Below are 26,757 nucleotides of genomic sequence, written 5' to 3'. Positions count from 1 at the left end.
GCATTTCTAGAGCCTGCAAAGGACACTTTTGTCAGTGATACATGTAACAATAACACAAAGTGTTTGTGTAGTGGAACAGATGTGTGCTGTTTGAATTGGAAGGAGTCATATGGTTTAGATGATCTGAGCTCTCATAACATTCAGATCATATTACAGTTGGGTCACTGAAAACATTGTGTTTTCCTTCCTCTTGAGCTACAAATTCATTAATGACACTTAAACGTATGATTGTGAGACTGTGTTTTTTTTTTATTTTTTTTATATAGTATTTCTGAATAAAATTCACCCCTGTCTGACGACTCCATGCCCGGATTAAAGTTTGCCTCGTTCCATTTTTTTAAATCTATGAAATCACAAATCTTATTTATCTGAATAGAAATCAGACAAACAGGACACATTGCAGAGTTGATGTTTTAGTGGGTTTTACATTTTGCAAGAAAAACCATTGAATATGTTTAAGTAAATATAAGGATTGAAAGTTATATATACTTGAGCAAGTACACCATTCACATGGCTTGTTATTGCGATTTGAGATTGACTGAGATTTATAGATCACACTACCCCCTTATGTTCCCACACTCTCTCAATGACTTTTCTTCTTTCCAAGTGGGGCTCAGATTTTTACTGCCAAACTCCGTTAAGCAGTGATGAAAGCGAGCAGCACGAGATGAATTCCAGAAAATCTTACTTCAACAGTTCAACATCTGTGTATTATGTTTGTGCATCTCTCAAGCCCCACATTCTTTGGCTTCTTTCCACTCTCAGGGGGGAACTAACTGAGGCCCACAAGCACTTAAAATTGTTACGCTACAATTGATTCAATGTAACATAGGCCTACTGTATTTCCGGACATGCATTACAAAATGAACGTATCTGACATTTCAGTACATGTAGTAAATTAATGTAAATGTCTTGTTGTACGTAAGTGTTCAAACTTGTCCTGTGGCTTACACGTGGTTCTGGTTGACTGGCAAAGTCCACACTTGCATTGTTTTGCTCTCACGTGTCTCGATTCAGATATGGCTTATCATAGTGGGTACAAAAACATCCAATCATCATCCTTCATATACGGATCAAAGATGTTGGCTAAATGCACAAAAATAATTAATATGATGATAGTACACATACCACACACGAGACTAGCTCTAGAATTTCTAAGGGAATAAACCGATCCAAACCTGCCAATAATCTGTTTGCTATGTAAATGAACTCAGACCAATGAGTCAGCATGTTCCCAGCATATTTGAACACTTCAAACAAACTCATTCTGCAACAAACCGAGACCTTTGATTTCAACACGGTTATTTAGAGTAGTTCCCAAGATGTTTCATGTCTAAAAATATCCGGCATTACAACAGACAGTGACAACTGCTCATCCTTGCAGTTGCAAACTGGAATTGAAAACAAGTTCTCTCTCACAAAAATCTCCACTTTGAGCTTTTTGTTTCGTGCCTGCAGAAGAACATGACACATCAATTTGGTATTTCTAAGATTGCTCTTTAAATCTGTTTTCATTTGCTCGCATCACAGCGTTCCAGCACATGAGTCTGACTAACGGCCCTCTTGTTTGTAGTCATGTGAAGCGATTCAAAAGGTTTCTTCAGCAGAATGTGAACTGGACCACTTGGAACAATGCCCATTTGCTGCCATGGTAACATGGAATCAAGGTATTTTCCATTCTCAAATTACACACTCCCCACAAACAGATGGTTCTTGTCAGAGTGGGGCGAGTTTTACATGTAGACTCTTGTATTTCTGAGATGCTAGATAAAGATAACTCCAAGTGTAAGGGAAGTGCGCATGTTTTGATAGAAGACGTTTTATGGGAACGTTCCATCAGGGACAGGCATGTGGGAGGGATCAGTCAGTGAAACAGAGGGGAGGAACCCTGATCAGACCCTTCAGCTCCCCCAAATTCACATTGCACACTCTTCAAGACATTGCAACTTAAACACAAAGAGGGAAGAAGTCGCCATCACAACTTGAAGGATAAAGGAATTTACGCATTTTAACATGGCCTCAATGAGAATAGCTCTTTGTCTTGGAGTCTACATGTCTGCTTGGATTATCACAGTTGCAGGTAAAGTCCCATACAAGAGAACAACTGCTGAGATGATCATTAAGGCATTTTTAACACACGATCTCTAAGCCTCATGTGGTTCCAATTCACATTCCTTTCTATAATCTGTATAGCGCAAGCCAATTTTTTGTTGATGAGGTTATATCCTAAATGCTCACAAAGAATCATTTGTAGTTGTTTGGTGGTGTTAAACTTTACTTTTGTTACTTATGACTAAATATCTCTTTGTCATGTGGTGGCTTGAATAAGAATAACCTCAGGATGTAAAAAAACGGTTAAATCTGTTGATGTTACGAGAAAGTTATCGTGATTTATCTAGTCTAGGGATAGTCTCTTTGGATAGTACATGATAGACCCTTTACCTCCGGATGTGTTGATTATTTAAATGATCCAATTACAATTTAGAAAAGGTGCGGTAGAGCAATGTTTTTATGATGTTGCCCAGCCCGGTTCTAGACAGCAACTGTGTAGGCAGATAACGTACTTTTGGGTACGGATTGGTCTATAAAAGGTACAAATAGGTATCATGCAAGATAACATAATGTGTAAAATATCCCACAAAATTTAACAAACATTTAAATGTGGACTTGACAGACCACAGAACAGTTTTTCAATTTTAGATGGTCCAAACCTTTTTTTTTTTTACTATTTTTTAGCATTCCTCAAATTTCCCAGTTTTTTTGTTATCCATGACTTTGCTTTTTTGGAATGTGTTGCAGAGAATATTTACAATTTAAAATGAGAGAATATTCACCCCAGAAAATAGTGTTCATCAGTTTGAATAGTTTTTTTTGTTGTGTATTGAATTAAATAAAAATGGAAAAGTTTAAAACAATTGCCAGCAAAATGCCTAGCAATTTTTTTTTTAACTTAAATAGCTTACAATTCAAATCTACTTGTAAAATTGAGTAAAACGCTTTGAAGATAAAAGCAGAGAACTGTGATTTATTACCATGTAAGAGCTCCACCTTTGGGTTAGATCTGCTGAGCCCCATTCCTAAAGTATTACTTCAATCATGGTCTGTTCATGGGAAAGAGTGAGTAGGATGAAGTCGTGGATGTTCCAAGAAAAGTCGGTGAGATGTTATTAAGATGAGGCGTCACTGAATTACGACACTAACATGTCTAAATATTTTAAAACAGTTGTGAAACATGGGTGACTAATGTAAAAGACAGATGGTTGGATACTGACAATCATGAAGGCGAGCCACACATGAAATTAATTTGAGGGGGAGTTTGTGGTGTTGCAACACAAAAAGTTTGGGAATTGCGGTTTTGGTTTCTCATTGTTTTGTCATCGTGCATGAATGGTGACGGTTTTCTTCTCACTTAAATGGGTTATAAAAATTCTTTCTATAGAGTTCCTCTGAGTTGAGGTCATCTGTAAACATTCACAACACAAACGTCAGCTGTTACCACAGAAGGATCCTTCCCATTTTACATAATGAAACTACAGGCCATGAGGTCACATGACACATATTGCTAAACACAAATTTTCACGTTTTCACATTACCATTAAACAATTTTTTATCAATACCAGTTAGGGGTGGGGTGATATATTTTTTCTTTGTGATATCATGCTATCCAATATGCGTGTGTATTTTATAACGCTAAGTTTGTCATCTCATAGATGAACATGCACCAAAAGCCGACAATGTACGTTGGGTATCTCTGGATTTTAAAACTCTCCTCATGTGGACTACAACGCCATCAAACTACATGTTTACTGTCCAGTATTCTTGGTGAGTCAAAAATATCTGCTTGATGAAAAAAAAAAATTACGTGTTTGACAGTTATTGATGTTATGTGAACATCAGGGACAACAGTGAAACGTGGATGAGAAGTCCCAACTGCATCGAAATAGAAGAGACAGAGTGCGATCTAACCACTGACCTTGAACCTCTCGATCGGTATGTACCTCATAAACTGAACTCTGTGTTGTAATAAGAGGGTACTTTAAATATTATTTTAATCTCTTTGTTTTAAAGGTGAAGTCAACCTAGTATAAATTTTACAATAACATGTTCTATGCAGCCCCAGACTTGCATCATTATGCAAATAATATGGTCGAAATATTGATTTATCTAAACCACAGGTGTCAAACTCAAGGCCCGGGGGCCAGATACGGCCCGCCACATAATTTTATGTGGCCCGCGAAGACAAATTGTGCATCAAATTCGTGTGTCATTACTAGAATTGCAAATTGTCTTCACTTTTAATAATTTTTTTTTCAAATATTTGGCCAGTTTTTACTCGTCTGATTTGAAAACGAGTTATTTGTCAGTTTGTTTTGTAGCTCTTACTGTATATAATATGAGTTGCTCATACATTTATTTAATGGCCCTCCGGAAGAAGCTATGACTACAATGTGGCCCGTGAAAAAAATGAGTTTGACACACCTGGTCCAAACACTTTGGTGTACCTGTTAAAGCGATGTGAGACATTTGCCCATTAGCTTTTAAAAACAGGACAAAATGTTGGAGTTTCTCTCTGTGTATGACAAATTCATGCGTTTGTACTTTGACAGGACATTTACTGCTAAAATTCAAACAGAAGATTATGACAATGACGATGACGATTTACCTAGCAGTTACTCACCACCCTTCAACCCTTATGGGCAGAGTAAGTTTTACACCAAGATAAACACGTGCACACACAATGCAAACATGTATGTACAAACAGACACAAAATTAAACTTTTAAACTTACAGTCTCACCGTGCTGCGTAAGAACTTTCATTTACCGTATTTTCCTCACTATAAGGCGCACCGGATTATAAAGCGCATCTTTAATGAATGGCCCATTTTAAAACTTTGTCCATATATAAGACGCACCAGATTATAAGGCGCACCTTCAATGAATGGCCCATTTTAAAACTTTGTCCAGATATAAGATATATACATTTGGCCCGCGGGCCGGACTTTGGTCACGCCTGTTGTAGTGGCTCAATATTGATCCATATATAAGGCGCACCTGATTATAAGGCGCACTGTCAGCTTTTGAGAAAATTGGAGGATTTTAGGTGTGCCTTATAGTGCGGAAAATACGGTATTAGTAAATGAGGGCCTCAATAGAGGCTCGTTTGCAATAGACACAACTTCAAGTTTGATCATTATATTTTCTGCTTAGGTGAGATTAGTGCAGCAAATTTCACCGTGGAGGTTGTGGAAGAAGGCAAAGTGAGAGTCAACATCGAAGATCCTCTTACCAGTTTCCACAAATACGGGAGGCAACTTACCATCAGAGACATTCTTAAGAATGACCTTCAGTACAAGATCAGCTATTACAAGTCTGGAAATACAGGAAAGGTAAGAGCATTAAAGAACTATAACTTTGAATGGAAATGCAATTAAATATCCACTAAAGTCACTTCAAGTGGAGGATAAAAACCAAAACCCACTCTAGTAGGTTCTCCCATAAGTCAAATGTTCAGAAAAGGTTTGTCGAACTCACTTTTTTGTATTAATGATAAATGAGCTGGAGCCTATCACAGCTGACTTTGGCCAAAAGGTGGGAAATTATAATGAATATATTAAAATTGAAAAAAAAAAAAGCTTTAAAAATGAAGACTAACTGACTCTACATCTTATGTCTTCTATAAAAAAGAAAAAAGCAACCTAAAAACAAATCATCACACACCCACACGCTCATATTCAATTTTTTTAATTTTAGAGAGACATCATATTCAAGTCCAATAAAGGAGAAGTGTCTGGGTTGGATGCAGATCAAAGTTACTGCTTCATGGTGGCAGCTTTCATCCCCTCAAGAGACAAACTGCACCAGCAAGGAGCCTGGAGCATCCAGCAGTGTACTCCCGGACAGAAAAATGTCTTTCAAGGTAAAGTACATGCACTCTTTGGAAAATGTAAGTCTTTCTGTCTAAATGTAATCTTCATTTTCCCCTCTAGAGCTGAGTCTCGGAGCTTTGGTTGGTGGACTTTTTATCCTGCTATTAATTCTCATTGTCATCATCACAGTGACAGTTGTATGCTGCAGACGAAAAAACAGAGCCTCGCAAATGTATCAGTCATCTACAGTTGTTTAAATTAATGAGAATGTGTGTGAGTGTGTGTGTGCTTAAATGACCCACATTATCTGTATGTTTTAATTTGGGGTCAAGTCCAAATTTAACATCACCCGAGGAAGCTGGTTTTCCTCTGTGTACTGTGTGTGTGTTCACTACAACATTTTATATGCCTCTGCACTAATGTTATATTGTATTTTTACATTTTTACATTGCAACCACAAAATATTTACGATGTGTGTGTAAAAAAAAAAATACATTATGGGTTTAATATTATTTAAAAAAATTGTATCTTGATAGCAAATGGACCATACCTTAGCTAGAAATGGCAATAAGTATTTCCTTATTCCATTCCCATCAATAGTCTACAATTGCAAGCATTTCTTTCTTTCAATGCTTTTAGCCATTTTATTTACACTGTAATTTTTTAAAAGCCCTCAAGCCTGTTTCACATCCGTAACCATCAATGAGGGCTTAAGGGTCATCTGGTGAACTTTTATCAGAATCTCAGTTACATTAACCAACTTCTCTCCACTCTTTTTTTTTTTTTGCATTTTTTTTCATTGAATCCATATGATTTCTGGAACTAACTTTTGTTGATCAAAAGTATGCCAACACTATACAACTTTGAACTCTCTCTCTTGCTTTTTTTTTTTTTTATGTTAAGATGCAGCAACAAACAGTATCATTTTGCTTCTTAATTCTTGCATTGTTTTTCCTTTTAACGAATTATCAGTGATAGATATTAGAGAAACAGGGTCAAATAAAGGTCAATGAGATTACTTGTCTGTCTATGGATGCACGTCTGTTTTATATATATATATATATATATAATTATATTTATTATATAATCAAATCAAAGAGGTTCAGAGACCTTCAGCCTTATGCCTAATTCACACTGATTGCAGAACAAATGGGTTTCGGTGTACGTATGGTATACAATGCAAGAATGGAGGTTGACTTTTCAAAAATATGGCACTACACCTCATGTGGGGTTCAATATTGATGTATTCCTTGATGTTTCAAGCACAGACGATTGTATTTACATTGCAGCACATACAATATCACAACAAACACCGTGGTATCATACAGAATTGTTTTGAATATCGTTTCACGCAACCTTGACTTTAAATGCCAATATCTGTATAACAGAAAACACACACTGCGATATTGAAAATTGCAACTTCGTCTGATGTTTCTGGAGAAGATTTCTGCTCAACTGACATCTTTCAGTGAGACTAAATCATGACAAGCATATTTCAATTTATATTCGATGATACTGTACCAAAAATAGTGTTGGGTTGGATGAAGCAATAGCAGGATATCTTCCTAGACAGGAAATAACTACACATCACATATCAAGCATTAACGAGGATACTATCACCCCTAGGCCTAGACACATCACTGATCAGTGAAAGATTTCCGACTCATTCTATAAGACGTGATGACCAATGACTGTTAGTAGGTCATGCATTTCTGATGGCGTGTTTACGTAATGTCAAAACCACAGAACTGGGTGCTATCACAGGATTCACGGTGTTAACATGCAGTTTTAACAAAATAAGAATGAGGTAGGTATAAACTAAAACAAGAAAATCTCAAGTGCTTGCTTCCAGGCCTGTTTAAATGATATGGTACGGACTAAGCGTATTGAATATATTCATCACGTGAACTGGCTACATAAATATGACACGTTTTACTGAATACAGTGCTAAATTTTTTGTATGTCTTTCTTTTTTTAATATATCAATGACCCACTGCTATACTCATGAATCACTCTCAGTGGAACTAATGTATCACACAGTATTGCAGGAGCATTGCAATAAACTTATTTAAAGTTTATCTCTCCCAAAAAAGGCATACATAAATGTCATTGCACATTAATTGGGCACACCCAGGACTGCGTCCGCTTAACGTGCTAAATTGCTGCACAGTTCATTTTGCGCCTTCTGGGAGGAGCAAATACGTATAGATTAGTCCGCATAATGTGTTGTGTGTTAATATTAAACCTGAGACAAAATGCACCGGCTGATTATACATCTTTAAATAGCGTGTCTGAATGACAGGCCCAAACAGCATCCATAAAAGAGATCTTTTCTGCCCATGTGATTTTTTTTTTTTTAAAACACCAAAAATAAAAAAATATTGTGATAGATCATATAGTTAACAATAGAAGCTTATCAGCAATCTTTCTTAGCTTCTGCACTGTATGTGTATTGTTTTAACAAATTAGGAGGAAGGTTTTACCTGTACATTGACGACAGTGGATGACGTAAAATGTTACTTCAAACATTGCCTGCAGAGTTTTCATGCAGCACACAAGATGGTGGTAGTTTCATGCTGGAACGGACCTCTGTAAATTTCATTGATTATTATTTATTCATAAATAAATACAAATAATTCAGAATGGAAATTGACCAGCATGGAACTGAATGTATGTGACCTACACTGGAGTGTCCAATATGTATATGTTCTCATTATTATGTAATGTACAATGGATGATGACTTAGGACAAAAACTACTCACCCCCAATAAACAGGGCAGAAAAAGATGATTTTTTTTTTCATTTGTAACTAACTAACTAACGAACTAACTAAACTAACTAAATCGCTACAGAGGATAAAATCCACACTACTATATACATCTGATCTTGAAACAAGTCCACCTATACAAGCTCAAGATGAATTAAAATATTGAAAATTATTTTTATGTTGGACCAGTTAGCCTTGTCTTGGACATAAAACAAGAAAATGTATGCTGCCAGAAGATACTGTATGAAAAGAGATATTAATTTCACAGTTGGCTGAAAACAGTTACCCCAAAAAAAGATCTACGTAAATTACTAACAGTAACGTACTAATTGAGACATATTGTATGTTGTCAGGCCTCTTTGCAAGCTGGTCCTGTTGAAACAGACCAGTTCTGCTTCTTATTTCAGTTTAACGGCTAAACATAAAAACAGACATGCGTCTACAGTACTGCTGCATCCCTTTGTGAATTCCCCTTTCGAAAATTGTTCATCTTCTTAGGTAACTCCTGTCTGAATGATTCCCTCACTGTGGGGATGTGAATACCATTGTTGATTATTGATGGATCATTTCAGGTCGATTCCCTGAGTTGGGGACTCGGCTTTCTCCTTTGCCTAAAACACACAATGATACATGAATAACAATACAAATTTGCATGCAGCATTTGATAAATATTATGCAGGAACTTACCCTGAGTGAAGGTCGGGGAGGTCTTACTGGTCTGACTGGCCGTACTGGCTCTGCTACACTGTTAACTTGTCTGCGGGACATAGGTTCTAGATCATCAGCTACATCAGGACAACCAATGTATCCACCAGCCCTGAACACAGAACCAAGATCCCCCTCTAACATGTTGTGACTAGAAGGATCATGAGATATGAAAGTCTGGTTGGTGGACATAATGCTGCAGTCCATGAGGGCGTCTCCGACACTGATATTACTGGGTTGTAATTCTTCTGGTGCCATATCACTGTCGGAGCTGTTACTCAACTCTGGTTTGAGGACGGACTGGTTGTTGTTGGTTTCAGGGCTTGGCTCATCTTTTACCAAGTCCAACACTTCCTGGTTATTATGACCATCCAAATCGAGCAATTTCTCATATTCGTTGTTATCGAGATTCATTCTTCCTTGGTTTTCATGGTGATCTAAAGCTGGCTCTTCCTGATTTTCAACTACTTCTTGGTTGCCATAGCTGTCTAAATCCAACACTTCCTGATTCTCAGTACAGGAGAAATCAAATTGCTCTGGATTAGCTTGGCTACAAAATTCCAGCACTTCTTGGTTATCACTTTTATGCTCTTCAACTTCCTTGTCACTTATAAAGTAATAGTGTTCAACCACTTCTTGGTTTTCAGGACTACAAAGATTGGTGAATTCTTGATTTTCTTGGCTTACTAACTTTACAATTTCACTGTTGGCCAGAGATGATAATTCCATCACTTCTTGGTTTCGGCTTTTAAAAACATCCGGCAGTTCTTGGTTATTGTTGCTACAAGGATCAAGCACTTCTTGGTTTTCATGAGGAAGAGGTTCTAGTACTTCTTGATTGCTATAGTGAAAGGATTCTTCGTCGTCCTTATTGTGAAATTTACCAATGGCCATGTTTTCCATATTATCATCGCAACAAGGTTCGGGCACCTCCTGATTCTCTTTTTCAAGGCTGAGCTTAAAGCCATATGGATCGGAGTCCTGCAGCATTTGAGAAGAAGGGATTTCATACTCATAGGAATAAAAACACAATGGGTCTGGTTGAGAAGAAGCGTGTTCTGGGTCAAAATCCAGATCTTGATCACTGGGTGCTGGGCTCAGCTCAGCTTCATCGGGGTCCAAGAGGGTGAGACTAGAATGTTCTGGACTGAGTTTGAAGCCATATGGATCAAAAGAAGACTGACTCGTTAGTTCACAGTCAAAACTCAGGTTGGCCTGTTGTGACTCGTGTTCAGTGTAGCCTTTATGAGACTCGACAGAGTTTGGAGATGAAGGGTCTTCTGGTTTCTTTTTGATGTCACTCTGCCAATCTGGTACTTCTCCATCACTGTCAAGATGCTGAGTGCTGTCTTTCGTGCTTGTTCTGTTTGACACCAACAATGCTGGATCACCAAGCTCAGGGACAATGGCGGCTGAAAAAAAAAAAAGAAATAAGGTTTGCTTTCCAAATTATGAAACCATTACTGGAAAAATGTACAAATAATCTTTAGGATTCAAGGAAATCTGAATAAAATAGTTTTATATTTGTGGTTGTAGTGTGAAAAAAATGTAAAAGTTATAAAAGACTTGAAGTTCAAAGGTTCTGAATATTTTTCCCCAAAAATTACCTTCCTCCACTTTTGCTGTTCCCTCCTTGGTAAACTCTCCAACCAGAGATCCAAGACTGTGTTCCTCGATGTCAGAGGGTGGGGAGACGGCGCTGAGGTCCAGTTCATACCCATTGGGATCAGATTCTACAGAAAACTGACCCTGGGTATGCCAGCCTCGTATGGGTTCTGGGCCGAGTTCCTCAGATGAACTCTGGATTGGTTTAAATCCATGGTTATCATTTGTCCCAGGGATGGTGTCAAGATCCTCTTGACTATAGCTGATCTCAATGTCACTATCTTCATCGGGAAACTCGCACTCAAAACACTGTGTTCCCGTTGAAGCTTTATTTTCAGCACAAGATAGACTAGTGTCGGCCTCATCACAAAGAATGACTTCTCCGTCATCACAACCAACGTTGGCTTCTGGAAACAAAATGTCCGCTGCAAAGGGGTCACTGCCTTTGAAAGGATCTGATGTAAATCCATCTAAAAAAAACAGACAATATCAGAATTGGAATATCATATAATATTCTATTTCTAAAAGTCTATTGACTTGATTATTAAATCTGACCTGATGAGTCTGTTTTCGGGAAGAGGTCTTCATTAAATAGGTCATCTGCAAATAGAGCAGAAACAGAAAACAAATATGCTGAAGTCTGGTTATTTAACAAAATAAAACAGGGTTAAAAAGTAACCTTTCTGCTGAAAAACGAAACTACGTAATAAAACTAAATGTTTCAAATCACAAATCATGTGACACATACGGCCTATATGACAATGCGCAAATGGGTCAGCTTGATAGAAGTCCAATTTGTTTAGAATGGACTGTTCCTTTATTTCCCCTTGATCCTCACTGATGTCACCCTCGTCTGGATCGTCTTCCAGGTTAGACCTGTCCATCTAGAGAACAAACGGCAAATAATATTTGAACATTTAATTATTGCTACTATAAATACATATGGAAGCACTGTAACAAAGTCTCGTGATAATGATTACCGTAGTTTCCGCACTATAAGGCGCACCTAAAAACCTCCAATTTTCTCAAAAGCCGACAGTGCGCCTTATAATCAGGTGCGCCTTATATGTGGACCAATATTGAGCCACTACCTTATAGTGCGGAAAATACGGTAGTATTCCCTGGAAGACATTTGTGTTTACTAAACAAACCTTTGGTGAGCTGCTGCTACTGTCATCTACCTCTTCTCTGGTATCAGCCAAATTATTGCAGAAAGGTGCGCTGTTGGCTACCTAGTCACACATAAACCCAAAGGAAATTTTCATAAAGTGAGAAAGTAAATGTGGCTAATTATATTTTTTGAAAAATGAATTCATTCTCACTGACCACACCTAAACATGATTACCACCAGATGAGTTTAAACACGAAAGAAAAATATGAATAGACTGCAAAAAAAAAAAAGAATTGGCAAAAACGGCAAATCACTGTATAGCTACACAGTTGAAGTAACAACGGGAGCAAGTAGACAAAAACTGACTTTAAAATGATTTACCATGATTAGGTCAGCATATGCAGGCAGTGATTGGCTCCTTCCCCATGGTCTGATTGGAAGTGGTTCATCCTCAGTTGTATCTGCAGGAGATGTTGAGCCTTCAAGCTGGCTCTCTGGAGTGACTGCACCACCTGACACAGAACATAGCGTGTGCTCTTCCTGCATGGATGACACCAGTGACTGTTTTTTTGGTGCTGACCAACGTTACTAAATAGTCCAAAGAAACAAAAGTGTTGACAAACACTGCTACACAAACTCCAGGAATGTCTCTTTGATAGCTCCAAATACAAATACATGAAAACGACCAGATTCTCACATTGTGACATCACAAAGTGAGGAGCCACTCGTGACTAAACCCAAGCTCAGTTTCTCAAAGCAGCTGTTCCTGCAACTTGAGTTGACATGCATCTGTTCTGATTATTTGGTGAGCTTTTTTTCTAAATAATTTTGAGACTTTTTTTTATTATTTTTTGAGACATTGACCACACTTCAAGTCTAACTATGTGACTACAGCGGAGGCGAGGTTTGATAAAAATAGCCACCGTGCCACCCAGATTAAATATATTTTAAAAAAAAATAGCCTTTTCTTTTCCTGGTAAATAGAAAAACAATCAAATATTGTCAATATCATCTAATAATAAATCCTTATTTCATGATACATTGTTCATACATATAAAAAATATGCGCTTTTGCCTGTACCTGCAAGATTTCTTCATAGGACTGTCTAATGGAGTCCTGGAGAGGATAGTTCCTCTCCCCAGCCTCCTCCATCTTGCTCTTGGCCTGTTTCACCTCCTCTTTGAGCTTCCTCAGTCTCCATCTGGCTCTGGCAAGCTCTCGCTCATACTCCTCAACTTGGCTCTCCCTCTTAACCTCTTCAGCCTGCAGAGATAGTATCTGGAAAATACAAATATTGACAGTCAGGTGTTTTATCATCACGTATCGTCGGAAAATGGTGGAGTGCCGACTTGATTAGTACCGTACAATCATTAATGTTACCTGTTGACTTTCTTCATAGCAGAGCTGTCTGGTAGCTTTTATTTGCTGAATAAGCTTATCTTTGTGATTTTCTAATTTGACCAGTGTTTCTTCTAGCTCCTTGCGGTCCGACTGCTGCTCCTGCAGCTCTAGATTTTCCACTGTTACCGCATTCTCAAGCTCCTACAAATGCAAAAAACACATGCACATTTAAAAACTGTGGGCATGGAGGTTTGACGTCATATAAAATGATGAAAAGGTAAACCAAAATAAAATACCCCAAATTTAAATTGAGCATTTGGGAGTGAGTGAGCAAGGTTTGGCTTAACATCATGACACTTTTAACAGAAAACAATATGATTGATGATGTGCTTTCCTAAATGATAGAAGTTATTGAAAAATTAATATACACCTTACATATTAAAAATCAAAGCACAGACTTACGAGGTAATCGACAAGAATACCTTCCATTCATTTTAGCTGGATTGACTGATTTTACTACCACGTCACATTCCAGCATGCGTGACACAAGAGCATCATGGGAGATGAAGTGAATTTAAAAATGGTACAGACAGATGCAACAAAAATCCGATGGCATGCATCATATGCATCATGAAAGAAACGAATAAGAAATGAACATGCACAAACACACAAAACACGCACACACACACCAGCGCAAGGTGCTGCGGTCTTCTTACTCTGATCTCGGCTGACTTGCTGAGGACTCTTTCGTCCGTTTCCACGACGTCAGTTTCCCTGGGAGACGACCAGCAGAGAAGACAAGAGTGTTTCAGGAGTGAGGAAAGGGAACATTCATTCTTCCAATGAGCCTTTCCTCCATCATGCCCTTCTTCCCATGAGCTGTCTAATTTATCCTGCTGCACTGCTGGCTCCTCCATTGCTCGCAGTCGCTCCACTGCAGAGGAGGCGGAGCTACATCTGTGAACGTGACAGTATGTGCATGTGCGTGTCTGTGGTCATTGAAGCTAGAAGCCACACTGCACCAATGTAAGGCGGGGAAAAATATGAGTCAGACAGAATATTGGTCGAGTGGGCGTAGCCACATTGCAAAGGAAACTTATTGATTGAAATTCATTCTTTCTACCTCCTTCACAATCCCTCTCTCTTGGCTCCCCCTCCAAAGCCCACCCCTACATCCATTATTTGCTATTGCAGTGTTCAGCATCAGGAACAGAGCCATTCATAAAAATGCCACAGAAAACACTACCAGGGTGAATATTATCTGGTTGCAAACAAAAATTCATCAGTATTTTAATTTCAATTCTATGTGGAGCAGTCACTTCCCGCAATCTGTGCACTGGACGCTAACCAGTGCAATAGAAATATTCAACAAGCACCTTATGCAACTAGAGCGGTAGCATCAGGATTTTTTTTACATTGCTATTAAGATTAAAAAAAAATAAAAAAAATCACTGGATTTAATTAGTTTTAACCAGCAATGGGCGGAGCTTCACAATTTAGAATGGGAAATTGTTCTGAATGTCACTCTTTCAAACAAAACAAAAGTCACAAATTTAGTACGTGGGTGTTAGCCAATGTTCAGATAGCAAAACAAATGTTGAAAACCTCAATATTAACTTGAAGCACTTTCCACCACTCTACTTTTCCTTCTATACCTTTTTATGATGTTTATCCTGGATGGAATTAAATTATTAATTTTAATCTAAAACTTGTATTTGATAATTTGATTTCATTCTAATTGGAATACAAGGCTCTACGTACAACTGATTATTTTTGCGTTTAATCTATACAGGAAATTTGGAAGCAGCTGCTTTCACTTGGGGATAATATTGACCCAATGACCCTTCCCCTGATTTTCTGACATACTCCAGACCAAAATACTAACTGAATCCTAATTTCTTTGTTGACATTCTGATCTACTCAACCTCATTGTGACATACAATATTATTTGTGTTGTACTTATTTTGTTGCGACTAAGAGGAGGCCATGGGAACGACACAGGACACACTGGGGAGGATGAAGAGGCCTGGGAAAACCTCAAGAGTTGGACAAACAAGGAAGTCCACCCCGCTAAACCTATGCCAGAATCTGACCCCGGATAAGCACATTAAAGTGGTGCTATGATGGATGGAGAGAAATGTTGCATGAAAAACATTTTCATTTATTTGGAAATGTATCATGCTTGGACTTGTTTATTTCCTACAGTAAGGTTGACAGTTCTTGAATGAGTTTGCAGAGAATTTTAGGCCTAATGAAAACAAGCTGCCTTAGTGGGGTTTTATTGCATACAATTGGGCAACCACAGAACTGGCCCAAATCTCTGCAACCGACTTTAAGTGCACAGCATTAACAAAAAGTCATAATTGCCCATCAAGATTTTCAATCCAATTAAGTTTAGAAGCCATGTCATGCGATAGAATATTGCAAGAAGGTCATTGATAGTATGAAACAAACCGTTCATTCTTTGGGTTCCTCGCGCTCGATGTCCTCAGGCAGTCCAGAACAAAACGCATCATTACTGCAGTCCTCCCACTCTCATCCTCCGACCGTTGCTTCCGTCAACGATCATGCAGCAAGCTTGTAATAATGGATGACAGTACAGAGGCCCACTTTACAGTCACCTCTTTTCCTGCAGAATATCAAGATTCCCGAGGGGAATAAAAAGTCAAAATGCTCGGACAGTCGGACACAATGACAATCATTTATGGTGAGAGTCGTAGCGACAAGACCACCGAAGAAAAAAAACCACATCCTTTCTGGACCTTCAAAATAAAAGCTATGTTAAATTACCTTGTGTGAGCGGGTAGGAAATCAATAAAGAAGAAAAATTCCAAATCGTGACTTTCCCTCCAAACGACAGAATTGTTCGGTCAATGGCAACTACTTTCAAAGAACCTAATAATAAAAAAAAAAAAAAAAAAAAATATTAAAAATAATTATAAAATAGAAATAAATAAAATTGTTTTGTATTTGATTTTTTATTTAATAAAAACAAATTACACACATGCAGCTCTGCCATACGTCTTTGCTGTGGTGGGCATCACACTTTGTTTACAACATAGACAAGTGTGGCTCTGAAACCAATTGGGAATTAGTTGTGAGCCTTTGGAGAACAGCACCTAATTAGTTCAACAAATAAAGTGCGTCACAGAAGAAGTTTTGTCTTCATCCTGTTTTTTGCTGTGGTCACTAATTACAATTGTAAGTAACAACTCACCCTGTCCACAATTCCCCATCGGTCCTTAAGATTGCGCCCAGAAGCCTAGACAGTAGTGGGCTTGTTAATTTTGGCTTTGAAATAATTTTAACAGCAATCCAAAGAACTGATTTTGAAAAATGTTACAAAACAGAGTCAATGTAATTTATTTAAAATCGAACATAAATAATTTCAAGAGTAGCTCTATTTATCTGTGTGGAAAATTTGGCAATCAGTTTCTGTATCACGCATCTAATGAGGCTGATTGCAATACAGAGAAACATGAAAATACATCAAAAAGTCTGTTTTTCTCCCACAGCAGTATTTGGGTTCATCATGACCGGGAGGATTTTCCAAGAATCCTGTGCAATTCAGGTGACATGAGGAAAGGTTTTTCTGCGCTACCATCATTCCTCTCCAAGTCGTCACCTAAATAGTTCATGAGAAGGAAAGGGGAGAATGGAGACGAGATTAATTGTGTTTTTAATATACTGCTTTGTTTTTTGGTAGAAACTGCTAATTTTTTTTTCTTTCAAAAAAGTGCTGTTAGTGTAAAATGTAGTATATAAATAAAGTTGCATTGTATTGTATCGTAATCTATGTTATCTTATTTGGGATGAATGAGTGAATATTTAAATATACAGGTGATTTACTTACAGAAACAAAGGAAAAATGTGTCGACGCACATGGCATAAACACTGAAGAAACCATGAGCGATCAGGTAGGCACCCACCATCGTTGTCTGATACAGAAAAAAAATCAATTATTGTTCATCATCCTTGAAAAAAGCAAATGCATACTGTTGCATACTTGAACATGTTTTCATTCATAACGAAAACAAATATTATTGGTCACACGCTCGAAGCAACTCTAAAATAAAAGCAAATATATATACCTGGGCAAATTGTCTTCATTTTGAAATAACTGTAAATTGATGTTTTTTACTACCCTCTGATTTCAAAAGTAATTATTTTGTTATTTTTATATAAAGTACATTTGTGCATGTGTCTGCTTGTAACTACCATGAGAGAAACCTCGTAGTAATGGAGATAGGGTACTTCCTCCTGGAAAAGGGTGACTTTCTTTGTGAAGAAAAGTAACATTAAAACACCTGAAACACAGATGGGAGGACAAATTACCTGTTTGTGTTATGCTCCACATAAAACATAAATAATGAATTGCTGCAGGGGCCATTATTCATGACTTACCAACTCCTCCTGCTATCATTACTTTTCCCAAAAACAACAGAAAATCAGTCACTCTGTCCACAACTGCAACCCTGTAAAAGATGTATGTATATATATATATGTGTGCATATATATGTGTGTATATACATATATGTATATATATATAGTTTGAACAGAGGCTGACCTGACCATGTTCCTCGTAAGAAGGAAGAATGCGTCTTGAGCTGACCTAAAGAAGTTCTTGCCATAGATTGCCACCTAACGGAAAATATATCACACATAAATGTCTGCAATGACAGCATTATCCAGATTTTTATGACACAAGAAAGCAAACACACAATTTAGGAAACCAACCATTATGTAAGCATTTCGGTTCATGTAGCGAAGGAATTTTTCCAAACACCAGAAACAGCAAGTCAAACAGCACAGTATAAACCTGGACAGGCTGTTGTCAAGCCCTACAAAGACACAAACAATATCATTGGGATACGAACACATGAAAAGTTTCACTCCATAGTGTCACACTGACATTGTGTGTAATATGTAAACCTTTTAATTTCTTCTCCAAGTATTTCAGTGTAATTCGAAAAAGCTGGACAACAGAGAGAACGAGAGCCCCAAATGCCAAAGATCCTGTGTGATACCTGTAGAAGACACAGTCGAAGGTTGATAAAAGTTAGTTATTGCTACAGGTTAACACTGGTTAAAGTAGAGTTAAAAAAGAGAGGGGGGAGTTAACAGCATGTGTAGTTTGTAGTTAACAATGTTGCCTCACAGCAAGAGTTCAATGGGCAAATTATTACATTTAATTGCTGTGATTGCAGTCTTATTGTCTTGACACGTATTATGGTGACACATGATAGTAAATAAATTATCAATGTAATCAAAACTCTTTAATTATATCATTATTTCAGACTAGAAAATGAGTAGTCCAGTTTTTTTTCTGTCAATCTTTGTTTGGATCTGATTTTATTATTATTATTATTTATTTAATTTATGTTTTTATTGTTCCTGGATTTAATGATCAGGTCTTTGTTTTGGGTTTTCTATTATTTGGTGTTTCTTTTTTTTTTTTTTTTAACTTTCCTCTCTTTCCCTTCCGTTTCTGCTTGTCTTGTCTGTGTCCAACAGGTGTCGTCAGTTCTACTCCCCTTGTATCAGCCCGTTAGCGCTCTCCACCCACATAAATCTTGTCGAGCTCTGCTGCGTTATCTCAAGTCATGTCCCATTTGCAAAGTCCTCTGATCTGTAGTGATGAGGAAGTCACCTCTCTCAAAATTGGTGATTTTTAGAAAACTTCTTTTAATTTTTCTGACCTGATTGCCCTGCTGAAGGATGAGAACAATGGACAGGGAGGGACATCCTCAGGCTTCCTCTTAGCCCAATAGTAACTGGAAAATGTTCCAGCAAGAGTGCATTGTTCCAGGGCCAAGATGAAGTTAACCAGCCAGAGAAACATCAGCAAGTTGGAAATCTGTAGTAGGAAATTGTAACGGTGGTAGGGTGTCTCTCCTCCATAAAATGCAAACAGGCACTGAGAACCTTCACAGGATTTTTCTTTGGATATGTTGCTTCTGTTGAAAGTCTATGATGTGAGGGCATGGATGAAAACAAGGTAATAGTGTTAAGACAAAAAAAAAAAACTATTGTTTTAATATTTGTAAAATAAATACATTTGAATGAATCACGTCTTATGAAATCGAGAAAAAAAAAGGATAAAATGCCTTGTAAATAACATTTTATGATAGAAATTGGCTGAAAACAATCTCTGAAGTGACAAGAAAAAACAAAATACTGTTACCTCTGGATTGCAAGTGTTGTTGGAATGTGGACAGCTCACATCAGGGGACATAACTCGATATATGGCATCACCTGAGGATGCTAAGTAACTGATTGAGAGTTCTGGTTAAAGAATTCTAGACTGAGTGCAGAGGGTACACAACATAAATGTAATGTATCAAACCAGAAACATGATTAAGTATCTTGCCACAGCAAACGATCATGTCACTTGACAAAATGAAATATTTCAAGCCTTCTTTTGTAGGCATTTTTAACATTAAAGCTGAAAAAAACAAAAAAAAATATGCATGAATATGACCAAATTTAACAGTGTATGCTCCCTTTGGCCCATTTTTGTCAGCTAGTTAAAATAAAAAAAAAACTGCAGAGGTTTTTCTCAGCTTTTAAATAGTCTCATTCTGGTTTAGTCGGCTTTCGACTGCATATTTTTTAAATTTGGTATTTTCTTCCGTAATCATCAACACTGAAACAAATAAAGGCTTGGGATATATCACTTTTGTCCGTCATGAACAAATAATCCCTTTTTGAAACACAATATTGAATTAAATGGACTATCCCTAGAGATTTTTTGCACCTGTAGTTGTATAGAATGGTCATATTTGACCCTTTCTCAAGGATACACAGCAGTAACAGCCCAGTAGGAAATACAAACAGTCAACAAAAAAAATGTTACAACCGGATAAAAAAGGACCGACATGACGTGGCCGATGGCTCTGCAAAAGACAAATCAAATAAATAATAAAAGTCATGAATTCCATTGTCTTTTAAAGCACATCAAGATTTACATACTTGCTTGCCTCTCTGAGCAGGGTAATGGCCAACGTGACCCTCCTCCTCATGATGACCAGTATCAACACAATTGAAACCTCTGTCACTCCAAGGGATGCCACTAAAAATGAGAATGGCAAAGCAATAACAACCATGACACTAAAATGTGCTCTTGCGTTACTTGTTTGGTTATGTAGGCATCTCTTTTAATACCTAGAGGATAGTTAGTTTGGATTAAATTTGGTAAATAATAATAAAAAAAAAAATTCTCTGTTCCAGGACAATATCCAAGTGTGTCTGATATGACAAATCACTACAACTCAAAATTCAGACTATGGTAAGGGAAAAAAGACAAAAAAGAAAATACCGTATTTTCCACACTATAAGGCGCACCGGATTATAAGGCGCACCTTCAATGAATGGCCCATTTTAAAACTTTGTCCATATATAAGGCGTACCGGCTTATAAAGCACATCGAATAAAAAATTCAACGTTGCTCAAACGTTAGTGCAATCACAATATCGTAACACTCGAAATAGTGAAAACAATAACAATATATCAATAACTCAATGTTGCTCAAACTTTAATATCACACAACACACAAAATAAACACAAAGCTTACTTTAATAAATTAGTCCTCATCCACGAATCCATATTGGTAAGGCGCACCGGATTATGAGGCCCACTGTCGGCTTTTGAGAAAATTGTAGGTTTTGGGTGCGCCTTATAGTGCGGAAAATACGGTATATCGTAAACAAAATGATAAAAGGAAAAGATGACTTACAAAAAATGATCCAAGTTTCTCTGAGTTGTAGATAGACTTTGAGATCTGTCTGCAGTCCAACTTCCACAATAGATACATCAGAACCTTGATCGTGTCCGAGTCGGAGTAACACCACAGAGCAGTACCACATACCTATAATTGTGCAAACATTTTGAATGAGATGTTGAATGCCACACTGGTCAGGTTACAATATTTACCAGATAAACACATTAGATAGAGCGTTAGAGAGCGAGCTAGAGAGAGAGAGCTAGTAATAGAGCTAAAGAGCTAGCGAGAGAGAGCTCGAGAGAAAGCGAGAGAGCTGGAAAGAGAGCGAGAGAGCAGTTGAGAGGGATGGATAAAAAAAAACATGCCATATGCCACGAGCAGCATGATGGTTATGATGGTCAACCACAACATCAGCCCGGCTGTGAATCTCAGCAGCACTATAAAGAGGAAACTTAATGCCAAGGACACCAGAAGACCTCTGACCAAAAAAAAAAAAAAAAAACATGAGTTGGAACAGCAGGACAGAGAAGCCATTGTGAAAACACGTAATTAAATTATTCATCACTTGCTGTCAAAATAAATCAAAATTACGTGTGTGTGTGTGTTTGTAGTTACACAACAATCCATGGCCAAGATTTAGCATAATCTTCCACTATCTTCAAGCCCATCTCCCGAGTATCCACTAGTCCTCTTACTCCACTGCAAAAGAAGAGGTCATTTAAGTTATAAAATAACAGAATTCTATGAAAATGCAAACAATTGTTATCAATAAGAGCTGTCATTATTATATTTCCAAATTTGAACGTGCCGATCTAATTTCACTTAAGATATTAGTAAATGGCAAATATAGAAGCTATGTCTCCCTATTAAGGTTTTCTGGTATTGTCTGTAAAATTCAGCTGTCTGTTTCTTCTTGAACATAAGCTCTTATGTTTTTAAAATAATTTTGCCATCTTGTGGATTTAATATTGCCGTTACAGACACAACTTGACATGCGTCTCCTGTCAGGCCTCACTTGATCAAGTTCTTGAGCGATTTGTGACAAAACAATGTCAGAAGGCGAGTACAGCAAAATCACACTTGTTTAGTGAAATGCCTGCTTATGCCTAACAACTTGGAATACAGTGAAAATTGTGTTAAATCAGACAAATCAAATGTGAAATCAAAAATAATTTTGTACAATTATGTCAAATAGTAGAAAATAGACAATACTTGGCAGCATCTTGGAGTTCATTGGCGTTCATTGTGTTAAATCAGACAAATCAAATGTGAAATAAAAAATAATTTGGTAAAATGATGTCAAATAGTAGAAAATAGAAAATACTTGGCAGCATCTTGGAGTTCATTGGCGTTGCGTGCTGTTTCAAGAGAATCTTTGAACCGTGTCTTATTTGCCACTGTCACAGTGCCATTTAGAGTGATGACATCTGGAAGACATCTCTGAAGAACTGACACACACACAATGCACTATACAGTATTGCCAAAAAACACGAAGGTTGGATTTTTGTGAGGAAGATTTTCATATTCTAACAATTAAAGTGTCACCCTTACATGGTCTACTTGGCACAATCATAGAGGGACAATCCTCGTCTCGTAGAACCTCAGATACTGGCTAGAAGGACCCAAACAAAAACATGAAGGAAAAACAGCTAAATGGAAAGTGTTAGGAATTTATAAAATCAACATAGATTGTAATTGGTACCTTGTTGGGGTTGTTAAAGCCAGGTTTGCAGAATTGTCTGTAATACTGCCAGTAACTGTTGCCGAGTTTGTGCTCCAGCTGCATCTCAGTATAAGTCGCAAATTTGTCGGGGCACTTTGAGACACACATCTGAAAGCGCATGATGTTATTCACAAGCATAAGTACCGTGGCTGCTCAAAGGTTTGTGAACCTCTTGAGCAATTTGGATTTTTAAATCACCTGAGCAGAAATTTGCAAAAACTGATGGAACAGTTTTGTACTTCTTACCTGTGTTGTTGGGCACTGTAGGTTAATTAGAATAGAAGGATTGGCACATTTCAAGATGTTGAAATAGAAGAGAATGGGCCTCTTCCTGCAAAAAGATCAATTGTTAGCTTCAGTTCACCAACACACTCAAAAGTAAATTAATTAATGCTTTTGTCATGTCCAAGATAGCTAGCTAGCCACTCAGGTATGGGGCTTGCACCATATAAATGAATGACTCACGCATTGGAGGTTCCCATCTGACCACAAAACTCGCCATAGCTGTTTGTTGGATGGAGCACCTTCCTGGGGTCACCATGTAACCAGGCTGAATAAAGGGAGTCATTATTTGACAAAAATTGAAACAAGCGTATTGTTGAAATAATTACCGGATGAACTTAAATTTCTGCACAACCACGAAGGAGATGGTTGACTCACCCACTATTCCAATGGCCACATAGGAAAGAATGGCAAGAACGAAGATCCAACAGCATAAGACATCTGTGCAGCTTCTGTTGGGACAGGAGAAAATCATCATCCATTTTTTAAGACCATCTCTCACTAGCACTTCTGGGTCACTAAGTGAAATTACTAATATAATAAACATATATACACATAATACTTGTCAAGTGATATGGTTCATTTATAAATCAAGTTATGTGACTTCAGCCCCCTCACCTCTGCTTAAAAAAGACATGAGGATGAAGCATTGGCTTACCTTCTGTGGACTGGACCTTTGAAGAAAGGCTCAAACTTGTGTGGCTCACCTGAGAAAATTAAAATGGTAAAAAAAAATAATTGTGATCTAACTGGAATAATCTCAAGATCCTAGAAGATAACTGAGAACCTGGGTGTGATGGAACAAATGATTGACAAAGGTAAATGATCCAGAGCCAAGTAAAATGAATTTTCTGGATATAGACCATCTGGACGATATGGACAGGTTTTACTGTCAACAGCAATTCAGCGACTGATGCAAAGTCAGAAGCGTCAGCACCTTGTTGAACTAGACTGACCTCAGTTAATCTGATGGCATTACTAAAGAGTAATACTCTCGTGTTAATCTTTATCCTATTGGTGACTGAAATAAAAATAGGACTCACTGGTCTCAGCATTAACACTACTGTTGTGGTCATTGTTGTTGTGATTTGGCATTTTGCAAAAATGATTGTTGAATTTGAAATGCTATAAAATTTTGTTCTCATTAAAGTACAATATAATACATTACAATACAACCTTGTTTATATAGTGCATTTTAAAACAGTTGCAGCTGTAACAAAGTGCTTCCACATATAGGAAGGAGAGTCAGAGCTAGATTTGTAAATATAAAATTTCAAAGTCTGGATATATATATACTTTTTCTAAATGTTAGTTAACCAGTATTGGTAATATAGGGACTTTGCAAGCATTAAGTTCCTATTCCTCAACAATACACGCAAGCAAAAAGACAGTTTTAAACATTGCAGAAAAAAAAAAATCTCCATACACATTAATCGATTCAATAATGTTCGTAAAACCATTTTAACTGGGTTTTAATATTTTTAAGATTGTGACTTATGTTATTGGATGATCCTTACAGTGAAAACAGGTCTGTTACTCACCATAAAAGGTATCCGGATGTATCGCTCCACTGACTGTCCTGGCTTTGGCTTGAGCAGTTGAGTTTCTGGATACGTACTGTTGTGGTGTCATGGTGGTTCAACAGCCAGAAGACATTGAGAAGGATGAAGCGGGTTGAAGATAATGCGTCTCTCCCTCTCAAGCTCCCTCTCTACTTAATACTACGTTCACCATAATCCAGTGCTTCCCAACAAGAGTTGAGTGGATGGCATACTTTTACGGCAAAAATACATACAGACTACAAGTTGCCACAAAAAATAGGAACTAGTTATGGAGAACTTGAGTAACTTTGTGAAAGCTTTCCATGACTAAAAGAACTGCCTGACTTTGACAATGGAATCCGATTCTTGGATACGGACATTGTTCTGGAAATTGAGGGAGATGAGATGAGCTTCATTTATTCCTCTGCCTTCATCAACGGTGTGCAGCTCACGCTCTCACCCTGATTGCCACCAATGAGGTGGATAAAGCAGCATCAAAAGGGTCATCACGGAGAGTGCTGGAAAGAGTGCTTTTATCTGTATGTGGGAAAAAGCACATCACTCATCAGCAGCTGCAAAAGTAGTGCGGGATATTTTCAGGGTTGCTGTTCAACGTGTCACAAGATGAAGCTCTGAATATGGAAAAGTATTGGAAAAGTATTATTAAATTCTTAAATAAAAAGTTGCAAAGACATGCAAAATAGTATGAATTAATAAACGGTTAAGATTAAATACATAAATAAATAAAAATCGGTCACCACAAACAAAATAAGACAGGAGGTGTACATTTTCATTTCCTAGTCAAATTTACTCAGAAACACTCTTGTGAAATTTTCTTAGAATTTCTGAAAAAACTTTACTATTTTTTTCAAGAAAATTCCACACCCTATTCATTGCATTTTTTAAGTGGCGGCTCTGGTGTATTGAGCCAAATCACAAAACAACTCTTTCCAGAGTGCCTTACAGAAAAATAACATGCGATGGCAGTAGTGCCCCACCCAGGATTAAAAGAGGGTACTGTGTGAAATTCAGAAAGATTGGCAGAGAGAACCTATTGCTTACTCTTTTACAAGATCATAACTTAATCTGCTGTATTTCATGGGTCTGAATAAAATCCCTGGTTGCGGTATATGCAAATGCAGAATATTTTCTCCTACTAGAATTTCAGCCGTCTTCAATATTGATGGAGCAATGAAATCATTATTTCAAAAGATTAAATTGTTCTCGGTTTTAATGAGAACCTTTCATTGCAGAAAAGGATAATCATTTGGTTTTAAAATATTTAGGATTGACTTCAAATGTATGCTATACATAGTTTTCTTTCAAATGTAAGCACGCTGTGCAGACGTACTGTATTAAAAAGCAACAGCTGTCAGAATGATGTTGTGTAACATTTTAGTCAGAGAAAGCCTGTGGAGCTGTGGTCGGTCATGAGTAGGAACATTTCAGAATCCAGCTGAGAGTAGTAATCTCTTTGCCTGTTGTATTGCTGAGAACTGGCATATGTTGCTCACTGTGTCGCTAGAATTTTTTTTTTTTTACGGAGTTTGGGAGGTCAAAATAGCTTTCACTTTATATTGTTTATCCCAAAATGCAGTTTGGACAAATTCACTATCATCTTCAGTTGACTGTTAATACAGAAGTGAAATATTGCTGGAACTAATCATGTGCAGTAGCCATCTTTGTCATAATTGCATTTATGACCTCAGCTATTTGACAACACTGCAGGATAATAATGATAATAATAATAGCGTTGAAACCATTGTTCATGTTAGGAATCGAATCATTGAGTGGGTTTCTGCCTCACATCCAGTTAAGTAGCTGAAATCAATATGCCAAATTCTCTTGGCTAATTTACATCGGTAGAACAACAAGCTGCTTCTGGTTGAAATTCCTAACAATTTTCTCATTTGGATCAGTTACAATTAAAATAATAGACAATAATAATATACACACACACACACATAAATATACACATACACAAATAAAGATAGGTAGGTAGGGAGGTAGGTAGATAGGTAGATAGATAGATAGATAGATAGATAGATAGATAGATAGATAGATAGATAGATAGATAGATAGATAGATAGAT

General features: G+C 37.3%; 3 protein-coding genes across 6 annotated transcripts; 1 reads left to right on the top strand and 2 right to left on the bottom strand.

Annotated features, from left to right (window-relative positions):
- Positions 1 to 1,769: 1,769 nt before the first annotated feature.
- Positions 1,770 to 6,885, top strand: LOC148387708 (tissue factor-like). Its single transcript, XM_088395889.1, has 7 exons — positions 1,770 to 2,080; positions 3,711 to 3,822; positions 3,898 to 3,990; positions 4,608 to 4,702; positions 5,209 to 5,387; positions 5,752 to 5,917; positions 5,988 to 6,885. The coding sequence occupies exons 1-7, from the start codon at positions 2,014 to 2,016 to the stop codon at positions 6,122 to 6,124; spliced, it is 849 nt and encodes a 282-aa protein (XP_088252015.1). The 5' UTR covers positions 1,770 to 2,013; the 3' UTR covers positions 6,125 to 6,885.
- Positions 6,886 to 7,093: 208 nt separating this feature from the next.
- LOC148387707 (uncharacterized) lies at positions 7,094 to 16,292 on the bottom strand. Of its 4 annotated transcripts, XM_088395884.1 has the most exons (12): positions 16,187 to 16,292; positions 15,851 to 16,025; positions 14,086 to 14,353; positions 13,436 to 13,597; positions 13,136 to 13,333; positions 12,437 to 12,595; positions 12,096 to 12,176; positions 11,693 to 11,828; positions 11,500 to 11,544; positions 10,947 to 11,414; positions 9,322 to 10,751; positions 7,094 to 9,245 (listed from the first exon to the last, which is right to left on the bottom strand). In XM_088395884.1, exons 2-12 carry the CDS (start codon positions 15,910 to 15,912, stop codon positions 9,198 to 9,200), a joined length of 3,057 nt encoding a protein of 1,018 aa, XP_088252010.1. In that variant the 5' UTR covers positions 15,913 to 16,025; positions 16,187 to 16,292; the 3' UTR covers positions 7,094 to 9,197. The 4 variants fall into 4 exon arrangements, with proteins under 4 accessions (XP_088252010.1, XP_088252009.1, XP_088252011.1 ...); XM_088395883.1 differs by lacking the exon at positions 16,187 to 16,292 and having other exon boundaries at positions 15,851 to 16,145; XM_088395885.1 differs by lacking the exon at positions 16,187 to 16,292 and having other exon boundaries at positions 14,086 to 14,170; positions 15,851 to 16,144.
- A 67-nt stretch (positions 16,293 to 16,359) lies between these two features.
- LOC148387706 (choline transporter-like protein 5-A) lies at positions 16,360 to 24,822 on the bottom strand. Its single transcript, XM_088395887.1, has 22 exons — positions 24,666 to 24,822; positions 23,783 to 23,831; positions 23,503 to 23,576; positions 23,308 to 23,392; positions 23,089 to 23,173; positions 22,822 to 22,950; positions 22,671 to 22,731; positions 22,444 to 22,567; positions 21,735 to 21,818; positions 21,485 to 21,597; positions 21,132 to 21,263; positions 20,369 to 20,468; positions 20,200 to 20,292; positions 19,581 to 19,668; positions 19,096 to 19,364; positions 18,329 to 18,423; positions 18,134 to 18,237; positions 17,964 to 18,037; positions 17,801 to 17,871; positions 17,615 to 17,703; positions 17,250 to 17,334; positions 16,360 to 17,021 (listed from the first exon to the last, which is right to left on the bottom strand). Exons 1-22 carry the CDS (start codon positions 24,754 to 24,756, stop codon positions 16,927 to 16,929), a joined length of 2,190 nt encoding a protein of 729 aa, XP_088252013.1. The 5' UTR covers positions 24,757 to 24,822; the 3' UTR covers positions 16,360 to 16,926.
- Positions 24,823 to 26,757: the final 1,935 nt, after the last annotated feature.

The sequence above is a fragment of the Syngnathus floridae genome, chromosome 14 (genome assembly GCF_059516105.1).
Source record: "Syngnathus floridae isolate MCC-2025c chromosome 14, RoL_Sflo_1.0, whole genome shotgun sequence".
Taxonomy (NCBI): domain Eukaryota; kingdom Metazoa; phylum Chordata; class Actinopteri; order Syngnathiformes; family Syngnathidae; genus Syngnathus; species Syngnathus floridae.
Note: the sequence above shows the minus strand (reverse complement) of the source record. Positions and strands in the feature narration are given on the sequence as shown.